The 13,851-nt window shown below is 40.7% G+C and overlaps 2 protein-coding genes across 5 annotated transcripts in view; both read right to left on the minus strand.

Annotated features, from left to right (window-relative positions):
- Window positions 1-5,036, minus strand: part of kiaa1549lb (KIAA1549-like b) — a 71,561-nt gene extending 66,525 nt beyond the window's left edge. For 3 of the 4 annotated variants that reach the window (XM_065953127.1, XM_065953126.1, XM_020646807.2), the window contains exon 1: window positions 4,395-5,035. In XM_065953127.1, coding sequence (XP_065809199.1) covers window positions 4,395-4,620 — 226 coding nt within the window. In that variant the 5' untranslated portion in view covers window positions 4,621-5,035. Of the gene's footprint in view, window positions 1-4,394 lie in introns of all 4 variants that reach the window. The other variant, XM_065953125.1, reaches the window with a different exon arrangement.
- A 1,059-nt stretch (window positions 5,037-6,095) lies between these two features.
- The window catches only part of hipk3b (homeodomain interacting protein kinase 3b), a 41,700-nt gene continuing 33,944 nt past the window's right edge, over window positions 6,096-13,851 (minus strand). Inside the window, 2 exon segments of the mRNA XM_029277439.2 lie at window positions 6,096-10,967; window positions 13,205-13,344. Coding sequence (XP_029133272.2) covers window positions 10,497-10,967; window positions 13,205-13,344 — 611 coding nt within the window. The 3' untranslated portion in view covers window positions 6,096-10,496.

Here is a 13,851-nt window from a genome sequence, read left to right on the forward strand (position 1 = left end):
CATATACAGAATAATTGGTTCTAGCACAATTTGGAAAATTTTGAGCCAGATTTTAATTGGGATGTCAAATTTGATATTTATTCTGATTGCATAGAAAGCCTTTCTTACTTTGTCTCTCAGATCTTTCACAGCCAGGGTGAAGCTTCCTGTGGAGCTGATCTTCAGGCCTAGACATGTGTAATTTTTTGTGTGTTGTAATTTAGAGGTGCCCAAATAAAATTGATAAATGTTTTCCAGGCTCCTGGCCTGCTTCTGGAAAATCATGATCCTGGTTTTCTCTAGGTTTAACATCAGGGCCCAGGTCTGACTGAACTGATGGAGGAGGTTCGGGTGCTGCTGTAGACCCTCTTTTGTAGGAGACAACAACACCAAGTCATCAGCATAGAGGAGACTTTTGATGAACAAAATGTGTAAGTGTCATAAACGTTTTGGCCACCGAGCTTATTTTCCATTTATCGATGGAACCGGCAAGATGCTAACAACGACTTGGCCTCCAAAGGTCATCCATGCAGCACTATATTCTGTCTCCTTTTGCTCTCTACACATTCTGTTTTTCTTGTATACATCAAAGCCTTCTGACACACACAATACAAACTTATCACAAGCAGAAACTAGACTACTTCTCATACTGAATATCAAGATCCTGAATACTGATTCTACATTTGAAGGGAAATCTGTAACTAGAGATTATCATCTATCTTCACTCAAACAAATACCACCCTCCCCTACACACACGCACGCACGCACACGCACACGCACACAACACAAACACAGGCTGTGTACATTTAAAGCTCTCCTGACATGGTTTCCCGTAACATAATTAACAGGTTCACACAAATCGCTGCAACAAGGTGAAACAAGGTAAATAAACAGAGAATTCAAATTAGCTGCATGCTCCTGAAAACTGAGTGCTCACACAGATGGGTTATCAGACCATGGCTGAGTCATGGCTGCTGTTTTTTAGAGGCTATTCCTGGAAGTTATTTTAATGTTAAACATCGTGACAACCATGAAAAGGCTTATCTGGACAGAGAGAAAATGAAAACTGAAGACACAAGACACAAGAAGACAAACCAAAGAGACTTCTGTGATGTGCATGTTCACAGTCATTTTAGAGGGAAAAAGACTCAGACTGCTTCACAAATAGGAAACGTCTTTGAATTGTACTGTCATGTCTTCTCTCCATGAATTCCTAAGTGGAAACTGATGACTTGCAGTAGCTCAAGGATAGCATCTCATACAGCAGGAGGTCCTTGAGGTTAACCCCTGTCAAAACCGAGCCGTCAGCACTCATAAGCAAAGGGGCGGGGGGTTGTAATTGTACGAGTAAACAAAGCTGACGTAAGAGGACAGTCTTCTTGAACGTGAAAAGACCAAAGATGCCTTTGCTCTGCTGCGTATCCTCGAGCTGTTGTCGAGCATTGATTTCACCAGCCGTGCTAGAAAGAAAGAAATAAACCAGACAACAGCTCCAGAGAGTTAATAGAAGATAAATCTAACTGCATAAAACATATTTGTCGTTGCAGCCACAACCCTCAGAATGATCGATGCTTACTGTCCTCTACACCACTGACTGATACCGGGGTTAAAGGGGGAAATGGTCATTGCAGGGCAACAAAATTGCTGTTTCCATAGAAACCACATGTTGTACTGAGTCCACACATGGGGAATCTGTGAGTCAGGATATTAGCCGCTCACAGCAGGTGAAGATGTTTTTCATTCAGTAAATCTCACAAAAACACAGCAGCAGAGCCTCAGCGGTACTGGATTTCTGAGGCCAGTTATCGATATCTGATGTTTAAAAACCATTCAACATTTGTCATTCCTGCAATAAGGTGTCTTCTTATTGGGTGATACACCAACGCAAATAAATCTAGAAGAAACAAAAATATATTGGTGTGAACAATTAATAGGCCTGTTAAACAAGTGATTCTGCAAAGCATGTTGTGAATCCTGTGTCATTGAAAACCTCTGTGTAGCAACATCAGGGTGCACAATTTGTGGTATTGGGGTGAATGCCCCCTCTTGGCCTAAGCCCCTGCTCTCAAAAATGTCTGTGCATTGTGTGTGTATGCTTTACATATGTCTTTTTGTTTTGTCACATTGGTGTTTCCCTTTTGGAAAAATAAAGTACAAACAAAAAAGAAATGTCTGTGCAAACCCCTGAGACAAGGACATGTTTTTCTTAACCTATCTGCCAATACTGGATATCAAACTGCTCCTTTTCTCTTACAGTAGAAAATAGGGGGGAAATATGTCTCTGAACAGGACTCATCTGAGCTCTTTAATATTCAGAGCAATATGAGACAGGGCATTACTGTGGCACTAAAAACTCCCGGGCTGGCCAGCCTTCAGTAACAGATGGAGGAAACACAGATTTTTATGACGGCATTCACAAAGACATTTATAGTTCAGTCACATCCAGGACAATACGGGATGATGTTGGTATCGCCAACAATACTTATCCAACACATCTGATATGTGGATCCCTAAATAACTGCATAATGTATACAGGTTCAGATGGATGAGGTCATATGAAGGGAGGGAATCAGGAATAAGTAAAAGCTCAGACATTAGGTAAAATATCAAAGGTGAATACTGATCCGTTAATTAATTATGGATGTCCCTGTGTTAACAACTGCCTTACCGTGTGTGTGTGTGTGTGTGTGTGTGTGTGTGTGTGTGTGTGTGTGTGTGTGTGTGTGTGTGTGTGTGTATTCTATTGGTAACATGCTTAGTGGGCTTTTCAATAATCAGTTGTGTATTAAGGTGAGATTAAAGAAAATGCATGGCATATAAAACAGGTTTCATGGCCAATTCTGATATGGATATGTAATCTTCTGAAATGTTTTTTTTCTTCTTGAAGGTTCTTTAGGTCATGTGACATGTGGATGTTGTTGCTGTCTTAAATTCCACATGCTTGCACAAAAAAAAATCAATGAATCAATACAGCCCAGACCCTCTTTGCTTCCTCAAGAACTGAAATACATGACAATTTTAAAATAAAAAATATAAACTATTTAAAGGTTCTCTTTAGACTACTGTAAACACCCAGTCGTTGTGACAAAGACTACAGAATCCAGCATCCATTGCTTTATATCTACACACAAGTCTGTAGTTGAAGTGAATTGTTTCCTTACAAAGATGATTAGCCTACTTGTTTCCTTACAAAGATAAATCACTGGTGTGCACTCTTCAGCCAATATGTCCTGAATGGCTCAGGTGCTCTTGCTTCTGCTGGGCTCATGTGTTTAAGAATGGATGTGCTGACTGTGAGGAGGAGGAGGACGAGGAGGGGAGAGGAGAGGGAGGGAGGAGAGGGAGGAGGAGACTGCTACTGTAGCAGTGCATCAGCAGAGGTGAGACTACAGCCACTACATCACTGTTTGCACACTGAGAAGAAGTGACAGACCTACTGTTGGAAACACACACAACACCTTCAAAGAATGTGTTTTTTTTTTTTTTTAGGGGTCATGCCAAAGGACCCGAAAAATTAGGCAGACTGAGGTGTTGTAAAGAGAAGAAAGGCGATGCAGCCAAATCAGTGAACCTGTACAGGCAGGATAGTCGAGCCTTTTCTTCAATATAAAGAGGCAGCTATTTTCTGTCCACCTTACCTCAGCTGCCTCTTAGCCGCCAGAGACAGACAAACCCCACAGAGCAGGGCTTACAGTATGTGTGTCATTAGTGCTGACCCAGATGCTTTGACTGTCCTGTGCCTCCGATGCACTCTCAGAAAAACTCCCAGAGACCAATAATAAGCTCAGTCATGAAAATGCAAACACTATTCAAGTGCACAATGTAGGACAATGGAGAATTTAGACACAAAGTTAAGGCTGAAATGGCTCATAAGGAGTTAAGCTGCAGGGGATCTCGGTCTGATCAGAGACAAAAGAGTAGACAGGTTTTTGGTCTCAGGTGGAAACATTCCTTTGGGGGGGGGGGGAAGAGTGATACATCACATAAAGGTTAGCCGGCGCAGACCAACATCAACACGGTCTGTCCAACAACAGATCATGTCCGTGCGGCCAGTGAGGGCATTCATCCTAATAATAGGCAGCCTGTACAGTTTGGGTATTCCCTGACTGCAATGCAAAACAGCCTGCTGCATGCAAACACCTTATAGATGCCTTTAAAGGAAACATCTAAGTATTTCCTATCCTAAAGAATGACAAAGCAAAGGCATTAAGCCAAGCACAGCTCGGTGCATACAGTCTATGTATCATGCATATATGCAATAAATGTGCGGATTACAAAACGCTGCATGTGCCAAACAAAAGATTCCCCCCCCCCCCCCATCATTTCTTCCAACTCTTCTCAGCGGATATTCCTCGCAGATTAGTCTCGACAAATGCAACACATATCATATGTTTTCTCTGCGGTGTGCTGCTTACCCTCTGCGGCCACACCGTACCGGACAACAAGTAAAAGCATTCCCACAGACAGCACACAGTTTCCAAGCATCCCCGCTGCTCCGGTTCGCCACCTGGTCCTCAAACACCTCCCCTCTCCTCCGGCATCCGAGCGCCCACCGGGGTCCTCTCCTCCGGCTCCCACCACCACCACGGCCGACACTTTGGGGTGACCTGTCCGCCGTCCACTCCTCACAGCGGGAGCCATATCCAGTGGATAAGTTGCTGAAGTTTCGGCCGTAAATAATACATTTGATCGATCCTCGTGCGGTCCCGCGGTCTCGTCGTGTTGTCCAGGGCTGGAGGGGTGTTTGCAGGGTTTGGTGGTATAGTGGGGAGGGGGTGGACGCGGTGTTGGAGGGGGAATTAAGAAATGCGCCCTATCGCTCCGCGGCGCTCGGTCCACCCAGCATCATCATCGCGGTGTGGCGCAGGGCGGCGCAGAGCACAGTCTGCCAAAGGTTTGACATCGAGCTCTAGATGATAGACTGGATCACAGAGACCTGCCAGGCACGGTGCTAGATGTTCCAGTCAAATGTGAAGGATTTGGAAGCTGGAGAGGGTCGATCATTTTAAGTACCCCGAGTCAAACTGTGCAAATTAGTCTCTCTGCTATTAATTGAAAGTCACAGCCAGCTGTCTGTATGACGACCTCTGCTGGACAAATGAGAGCAGGCAGGCTGTAGTCAATTCAAGTCTTAATAACCAATAGGCCTACGGTTTAATAATTAGTAAATGGGTGTTTTTTTAATTGTTGGTCCGAAATATAGCCTAGTTATACAAGCAACAATCTAAGCTACTCTTAGAGGCTACCTGAATACCTAATCGAGCACATACTACCAGGTCGGCTGCAGTACCCCCTTTCTGCCGCAAGATGTCATTATAGACTCAGAAAACAAATACCAGGCTGGAAAACCAAATGGAACATGTCAAAATGATTTTGCTTTCCCCCCCATTTTTTTTTTGTTTTCTGACACAAATCGATAAAGTAAAAAACATCATATTTCAATAATTCACAATATAGCTTATCGTGAGGAAACTATGCATTTGTTTATTTGTGTTTTATGTCCACCTGTCTTTTATTCAAGCCCATTTTAGTAGCCGATCCAGAGCTTTATATAATATTATCTGATCTTAATCAGCTAATGCTATTGTGCCAATGTCTAAACACCCATATTTTTATGAAATTGTTCTTGTTGACCATTGCGGCACAAACTCCTGGTCAATGACTCCCTCATTTGACTGTGACAAAGACCATACACAGAAATATATCAAAACTGGTACCTTTAAATATTTCTATCAATCAAAATCACCATGAATGATCTGATTCCCTCTTGTCAGACAAGGTGACCTCTGCTGGGTATCATTTAAAATTTGGCCACACATAAGTAGGAATGTGAGGATGTAGCTTTCGGCTGTGCGAGATAGTAATGCGTATACATTTTTATTTTGCAGAATTTTATTTAGTTTATTTTATAAACTAAAGATTTGTTAATAATAAATATTCCATCTGCTGTAGATGACCTCATCTTATTTTGTCTTTTAAAACCTATGGATTATCACCTGTAAATGAATGTAGTATAAGCTGTTAGACCTTTAGTTTGATAAATGTGATAATATCCTGTGTTAAATGCACAAGATGCAACTGAAAATAAAAAACAGACAAAGACAAAAACAAGCCGCTCCAATAGATTTTTTTTAATTCAAAGTGAATCTTAACAATAATACACCATAAAGTCTTATTTTGACACTCACCAAAAGAGTCACCTGGAAAACCCGCTTAATGTGACAAAGTAGAGAAGGCTTGGTCACACCTAAATCACTGAGAACTAGAGAGGAAACACTATCGCAAACTGTAAATAGACATCACATCCATAGAGTTAGTTTTCCCAGTCCTCATACTGTAAATATTGCACAGTGCAATTGCTACATGGCAAACTAGTGTAGCACGAAATAAAAAAGCAAATAAAACAGAAAACGAACAAACGGAAGAAAACAAAGCCACGAAAAATCTACAGGTATTAAAACAGTAACAGTTCAGATTTCATGATCAAGTCCATTTGATGAGCAATCGAAACAGGTGATTCCATAACTTGCAGTGTGAATTAACTCTGAAATTGATACAGACGACCAGAAAATAAGAGCTTGAGTAGAACAAACCTCATCAAATCAAAGAGCAACACATTAGAAGGTTTAGACTAATACAGACCCTGAATTAACATCTCTAAAGGATAATACCTTAGCAGAGGATTTGTTTTTCTCTCCGATATCAAAGCCTTCACTTTAAAAGAACGTTTACAAACCAATGATTTATCTGTTAAATGTTACATGAACCCTCAAATCAAAATAAATCAAATAAAGAAAAAATCCATAAACCAAAAAAAGTCAATCATGTGGAAAATTAAAAACAGTTTTTAAGATTTCTCTCCTCTTGCATCCATTCTTTTCCTAACATGTATAGGAGAGTTTATGCAGGCGCATTGCTGGTGAATACCTTTGGAGGAATCAAAACACAGAATTACACTTCACATGCTTATTAGTGGGGGAACTGTTTCAAGCACTAATCTGCCAAGTGCATGCCTTGTTATCATAAGCTTCCTTTACCAAAATGATGCTCGAGTATTAGCAGTAAAAGCATACAGGTAAGAAGAAGATAAAAAAAAAAGCTTTTTAGAAAACACAGCCATATCCATGTCAGTGTTTAAATGTGGAGTATTGCACCCATGACCGACCACAATAATCTCCTTGACGGAGCGGTTCACATCCAGAGCACAGAAGTAACGTCCACACAGACTATCTCCTGGATTCAAAGCACGGCTCTTTGGATTTTAAAAGGCCAGCGTCATCTGTGCTCTGACTGCCCCCGCTAATTCTTAACTTGCACGATGAAAAAGCTGCTCTGAGAAGACAGCTTCCAGGCAAGACACAGTGAAGCAACTTAGGTGTGCATGCAAGGTAATGCAAAAGCATGGAGATGATCTAAGAACACTTGGTGGTGCAATGACCGCACAATGTTAAGTATTGCATCTGCTGTTCAGCCAGAGAGACTATCTAGAGATCGTCAAGTGTCATATCATTCAAAGCGTATCTAATGTATTATTGGTTTGTCATCACAGAAGGGAGAACATGACGTCCTTTTGTAGTATTCCTGTTTGGTGGCTGTTAGGCTATCTGCTTTACTGGATTCTGTGACTTCCTCCATGAATTAGCGGAGAGGTATCACCATCATGAATTCTAACTTTCTGAATCTCAAGGCACATACACAGTGCTGCTCACACTGTCTCAATTTCAGTAAGGAACACATAACAATGGCCACACTTTTGCACTGACAAAACATTTTGATATGAGACACTCATAAAGGGGAGAGCGATCCGAACACAAGGCAGTTCAGAATATCAAACTGTGAAACGGATATTCCAGCCAGATATAACATTGAACAGGTAAAAAGGCTGCAATAAATGTATTTCAAATTAAAATCAATTGAAAGTGAAAACAACTTTTGAAAACATTACCTTGGAACAGAAACATTGGGCTTCTTTTCTTTTTGGACACACAGGCTGTAATCAGCTGAACCCTTTACAAGCCTCACTACCTGTATGAGAGCTTAGTGCTGAGCGTGTTTGTGTGTGATTGGTGGAAACATTACAGACGCTCTCCAATCAACGCAATGGATTTTTTTTTTTCTCCTGGCATCTCACAGTGCTCCTGCAACACACGTAATAGAGTACTGCTATTTTACCGTTTGCGCACAATGAAAAAGTTAAATCATCCTGCAAGCTACAGCTTTAGATGTGTACAAAACGTCCATATGAAAACATACAAAAATTAAGTTACATCGATACATCATTTATATGCAGTGATGAGCCCGAAAGGTTAATAAGGATAAAATACTGATGCAAAAAAACACACCCCGAGAAAACACAAATGCAACTAATGTTCATCATCAGCAATACAGTAGTTACAATGACACTCCAAATATGAACGCAAAAACACAAATTAAAACCACTTCTATTTCAGATAATTAGGGACCTATACAAAAATAGCAACGCTAGGTTTGAACTCAGAGAAATCACCTAATTTCACAGCTATTGAAGTGGCAATCATCATATAGCAGCTTATCTATGATACATTCAAGAAGAAATGATACGACTTATTAATTGCCCAATAAGCTAGACAAAACCTCGGCTGTTTTTTTTTTTTCTTCTTTTAAATACTTTTTTTTTTTTTTTTGAATTGTTTTAATTCAACCCCATTCTATGACTACAGTATAACTGAGGTCTATGCAAACAGAATAGCTACCTTGCTCAGGAAATGAATTACAGTCTTTGGTGCTGCACAAGCAACTTCATTTGAAAATAAAAGACGAAAAAAATTACACACGTAACTAGTAAATGAACAAAAAAATGCACACACACAACATATCTACATATATATGTATAAGTATATATATATATATATATAGAGAGAGAGAGACTGGTGCTACCATCATATATATATATATATATATATAAAATGTATATATATGTATATATCCTCCCTGACGGAATGTATAAAATAAGCAGTCGACAGCGCTAAGCCTTAAGCCTTTAACAAATGGTATAATGTAAAGGGAAAAGTTAACTTTGTCACACATGCATAAATGAGAGAATTGCACACAATTAACTCACACCTTATCAAGCATCTGTACTAAATAGTCTAGCTCTATAATATATGTCCATATATGTGTGTATATCAAATACTGCATGGTTTGCTCAGGCTAAGAAAATTCCATACCGTGAATTAATTTGCAATGTTTCCTTACCTATTCAAAGCCATGCCCACCACACTTCTAAACATCTAAGAAACAAAGTGAAAACACTCAAAAAGAAAAATGAAAAATACGAAGACGAGAAAAGAAAAGAAGAATCAACGACTATTTAGATTGTATTGCAGTTTTGTCAAACAGTCAAAATGCTGTTTGTAATAAGAGTTTCACTAAATAGAAAGTGATTATCAAATATTAAGCAATACTCAGTACTTGCACTTTGTACACTAGTCATTCGGGGGAAGGGGAGAACAGAAAAAAACAAAACGTATTTCATGAAACAGTAAGCATTCGCAACAGCAAAGCATGCTGTTCTTTAAAAGAACAGAAAAGTAACTCACTACACACTGAAATTTACACCAACTCCAAAATATAAGCACCGCTATTTGCGGTACATCACATCAATGCAGGCTATGCATGGACATATACACATGTGCATATATATACTCACACATAGGATGCATCAACTGATTGGAATTTCAAGTGCTGCAGTCCAGTACATTAATATTCATGTATATAGTCATATATAAGTAGTAACATTAACAACCTCAAATATGTAAGGCACTATGGCTGGGGACAGTAATACAATGCAGCGAGTCTTGTGACACGAACAACAAGAGCAACGTCTATGCATCTTTCCGTTTTACATTTTTTTGCTCATGCAAGACCACATGCAGCGTGAGGAACAACCCTATTTAGATCGGTTAATTGACTTGACATTGCTAACACCAAAAGACACCGAAAAGGTACAAATACTTCAAACGCAGTACAACATACACTGTGGACAACGTGTGCATCTGTCAATCTAGAGCTAGAGACTGGGATGGCTTTACAAATATGGATGTGTCTTGCACACGTAAGAAGGCAATATAGAAAAATAGCTGGGACCAAGGGGTGCAAAGTCTAACTATTCAACACCACCCCAATTATTTACCTGTTTTGAGGAGTATTCGTAGAAGATCCAATGCAAAGATATATCAAATGTGCAAAACACATTAAGTGTGAGTTTAACTACTCATTCATTCTTTCATTCAATCACTCATACACTTTTTCCTTCTTAATTTTTACCCAAATCATCTCCACCATTGGAACTTTTTTTTGATTTTTTAAAGCTTGAAGTTCAATTACACCCAAGTCTACATGATTCAAAAAATAGCTTGCTTTCTCTGTGGTTGTGCCATGGTTTTGGAAATGAAAACCATGTTGTTTGTGGTTTTAGACAGAATTCGCCCTGCTCGCTTAGCCCTCAGGTGGTTTGAAGGGAGCTTGGGCAGTCTTGCTCAGATGTAAGGGTACTGGTTTATTTTGGTGGGGCTGAGAGGGAAACTGGCGTAGGCAGGCGAGGCGATGTAGGAGTGCGGGGGAAAGAGGGGCTTGAATTGGCCCTGGGGGTGCAGGGTGGGCGAAGGCAGCAGCCGGGGGTTGATGCCCACTGTGACCTGATGCACAATGCCTGCCGGGTGGGAGATGCTGTAGGTGGGCTGGAGGACGGGGCGGGAGGCGACGGGGGAAGCCAGGAGGTGGGCCACGGGTGCTGCCGTGACCAGGGGACCAGACGGGGGGTAGGACAGTAAGGTGGGCTGTGAGTGCGGGTGGCCCCCAAGGTGAGGGTGGGGGCCTGTGTTGTGGTTTGGGCTGCTGTGGGACAGGGCGAATGTGTGGCCATGCATGGTGGGAGGGATATAGGCCTGTGGTCTCCGGTGGGCGAAGTTGCCGTTCCATTCCTGATGGCAGGAACCGAAATGCTGCACCTGAATGAGATGGGAAAAATATCATTAGAATCAACTCTAGGGGTTGGACAAAATATTGTTCAGGCAATATATCGTTCTCCTGACTTGTGTGATCCATTCATTGATACACTGGCCCCTGATATTGATATTTTAATTTAAGAAATGTGGTGCTCTTAACAGATTGCCCGATTGCCAATTCGAATCCCATCAATACTTCATGACTCCTCGTAGTGGAACTTAAAACATGATTGAGGGTAACCTGAGTGGGATTTAATCAGCCGAGGAAGAAGTGGACAGCGGAATTAAACAAGAAGACAGCGGGCTAGAGACAAACTGCAGTGAAAAAAAGTAAAGAGAAGAGCTTGCAGCTTTTGAATCCAAAAGAGGCTAGAAAGAAAGGCTATTCCAGCTCTTTATGCTGCGATGAGAGGATAGATGGAGGATGAACTCCAGTCAGCAGAGAGAGTTGCACTGACCTGCAATCGGTGACATCGTTGCCTATTTTATTGACGAGAGGTAAATGCTTTCCTACGTGCTACAAAGTAGGCCGATGTACGAGACTCACACTGGTGCTCATAGGGCGGGAGTTTTAAGGTTACAGAGGAATGAATGCTTACTGAAGAAGACCGGCTGATGAACCGAGTTGTCCTGCTTTGTCCCAAGATGCTATCATAGCACAAACTGAAAGTCAAGGCTTCAATACTTCCTGTCACATTATGCTGCCTGTACAGAGTCACTTCAAATTACACAACTACCCCTCTCCATTTGCACTCCAAGGAAGATGGAAGCATGTTTTTAATTCTCTTTTCTCTTTGTAATTCATTTATACGAACGTTAAGGTATTGCTGTAATGACAAGAACCCAGGATTGTGGCTCTGCACATGCGCGAAGCAGATATATGCAGAGCTGCTTAGTAGCACTTTTCGAAAGAACATCTTTTGTAGTTATCGACAATGGGGAAAAAATGACAGAAGCTGTCACAGGTTAACATTAAAAAAAGAAAGAGAAGTTTCTGCATTAAATGTTGAAAGGGCTACATACACGAGCTGCTTTTGTCTGTCAAATATTAATTTATGTATTCATTTATTTATTTACTTAATGTGCTTTCTAAAGAGATGTGTGTTTTTTAAAGTGTTTTTTTCGTTCTATAGTTCCGTAAATAAAACATGAACATTGTTTCATCTCAGTTTTTGTCAGAAAAACAATAAATTCATTGAATGCTACTCTTTACTGCCACACCCTTTGAGTTTATCTAAAGGTACCAGGGGGTTGATCCCCTTCCCCCCCTCTTCACAAGAAGTTTTTAGGTCTCTTTTCATTCATCTTAATTTGTGTGCATAACATTACACAATTGTGTTTTTCTTTCTCTGACTGGGAGGGCATTGAAGCACCTGTCAGGAACTTTCAGTATGTCGATCGTGGCTATCTATGTGGACAAAGCCGTTTCTCTTATCTCTTAGCTGGTCTTGTAGCTGTACATGCATAAACAGTCTGGAAAAATCTCCCATCTTGCTGCTTAGGCTATTAAGAATTACTAAATAGAAATACTCAATCTTCTTCCTGATTGTCTGGTTTGCTTTTTTAGGTCATAGAGAATCATCATTATCAATCTCAGTCCGTTTCATAACCAGCTAAAAACTCATCACTGGAGCTTTAAGTAAGCAGTATCAAAGTAAAATGCCTTAACACAGTTTGAATGTTCATCTACTGCAAGTTAATAAGAACCAGAAAAATGTGTCAGCAAAGAGAGCTACTGTGGCAGGAAAGTTAAGTTCCATTTACTGTGTGAAGTGTGCACAAGCTGCTGCTCCACTATGGAAAGGAAATACTTGCAATTCCAAAGTGGGATTTTGTGTAGCCACAACCAGATCAGTCAACAATGTGACTCTCAGGTACAACTTTCCGAAGTCTTTGTTCATACACATGAAAGAAAAAGGACCAATACGGGAAGTACTGACTTAACAGGACAATTGAAAACAAACAGGACCTCCAACACTGGACCACAGCAAATTATTTACATTAGAACAAAATGTGTCCTGCTAGTGAATGAGCCAATGTTGTACGTTGTTTTTATTTTCTAAAAATAAAATTGAGTCAGCCATTTTAAATTCTTAATCATCACAAAGTCTCTCTGGTATTAACAACACTTATCGACAACAAGCTTTAAAAATGCTGTCCAAAAAGTTCTTCCTATGTCATTTGTTTACATGTGTTTGTGACATATAGTATAATACACGTATGTGACTGCATGTTCTCACCTGCCCAAAGCCCATTGGCTGCTGCTGCTGGGGCTGGAATGCAGGTGGGATCTTCTGCGGCCTGTTGAGGAGGGGAGTGGAGAGGTGGTGTTGTCGCCCAGGGATGCCTCGCCCTCTGGTATGGCACGCATACTCTAACACTGAAGAAGGAGGCCATGAAAAGATGGAGAAACAGAGGCAAAGATTGAGGTGAAAGAAGTTACAACACACAATTCTGTGTTTCATTATCAGTATCACAACTTTCTAGAAGAGGCAAAAGGAGATGGAACAACAGAGTTGATTTCAACCAAAGAAACATCAACTTTAGTGGCAGGACGTTCTGTAGACTTATCAGGGCTCTAAGCTGTATTTGATCAGTCCAAAACCTTTAAACCTTGTGGCATCTGCCCTGTGAATATGATCTAGGGGATTATAAATAGATGTGTTTGGGGTATCTGGGAGGAGTTTGTAACTAAGCTTGTTTGTGGATCTTATAGTGGGGTCAGACCATCAGCTATTTTTACAACTGGTAGCACCAGAATAGCAAGCTGTGCCCTTTTATGTTGGGCTTAAGTTGCAATAGTTTGAGGGTTGGGGAGGATGATGCCATTAACATTAGAGGCTATTTCACTTTGTGGATTTAGAGTTTAAAAGACCTTTAAAAAACA

Source organism: Labrus bergylta, chromosome 3 (assembly GCF_963930695.1).
Source record: "Labrus bergylta chromosome 3, fLabBer1.1, whole genome shotgun sequence".
NCBI lineage: Eukaryota > Metazoa > Chordata > Actinopteri > Labriformes > Labridae > Labrus > Labrus bergylta.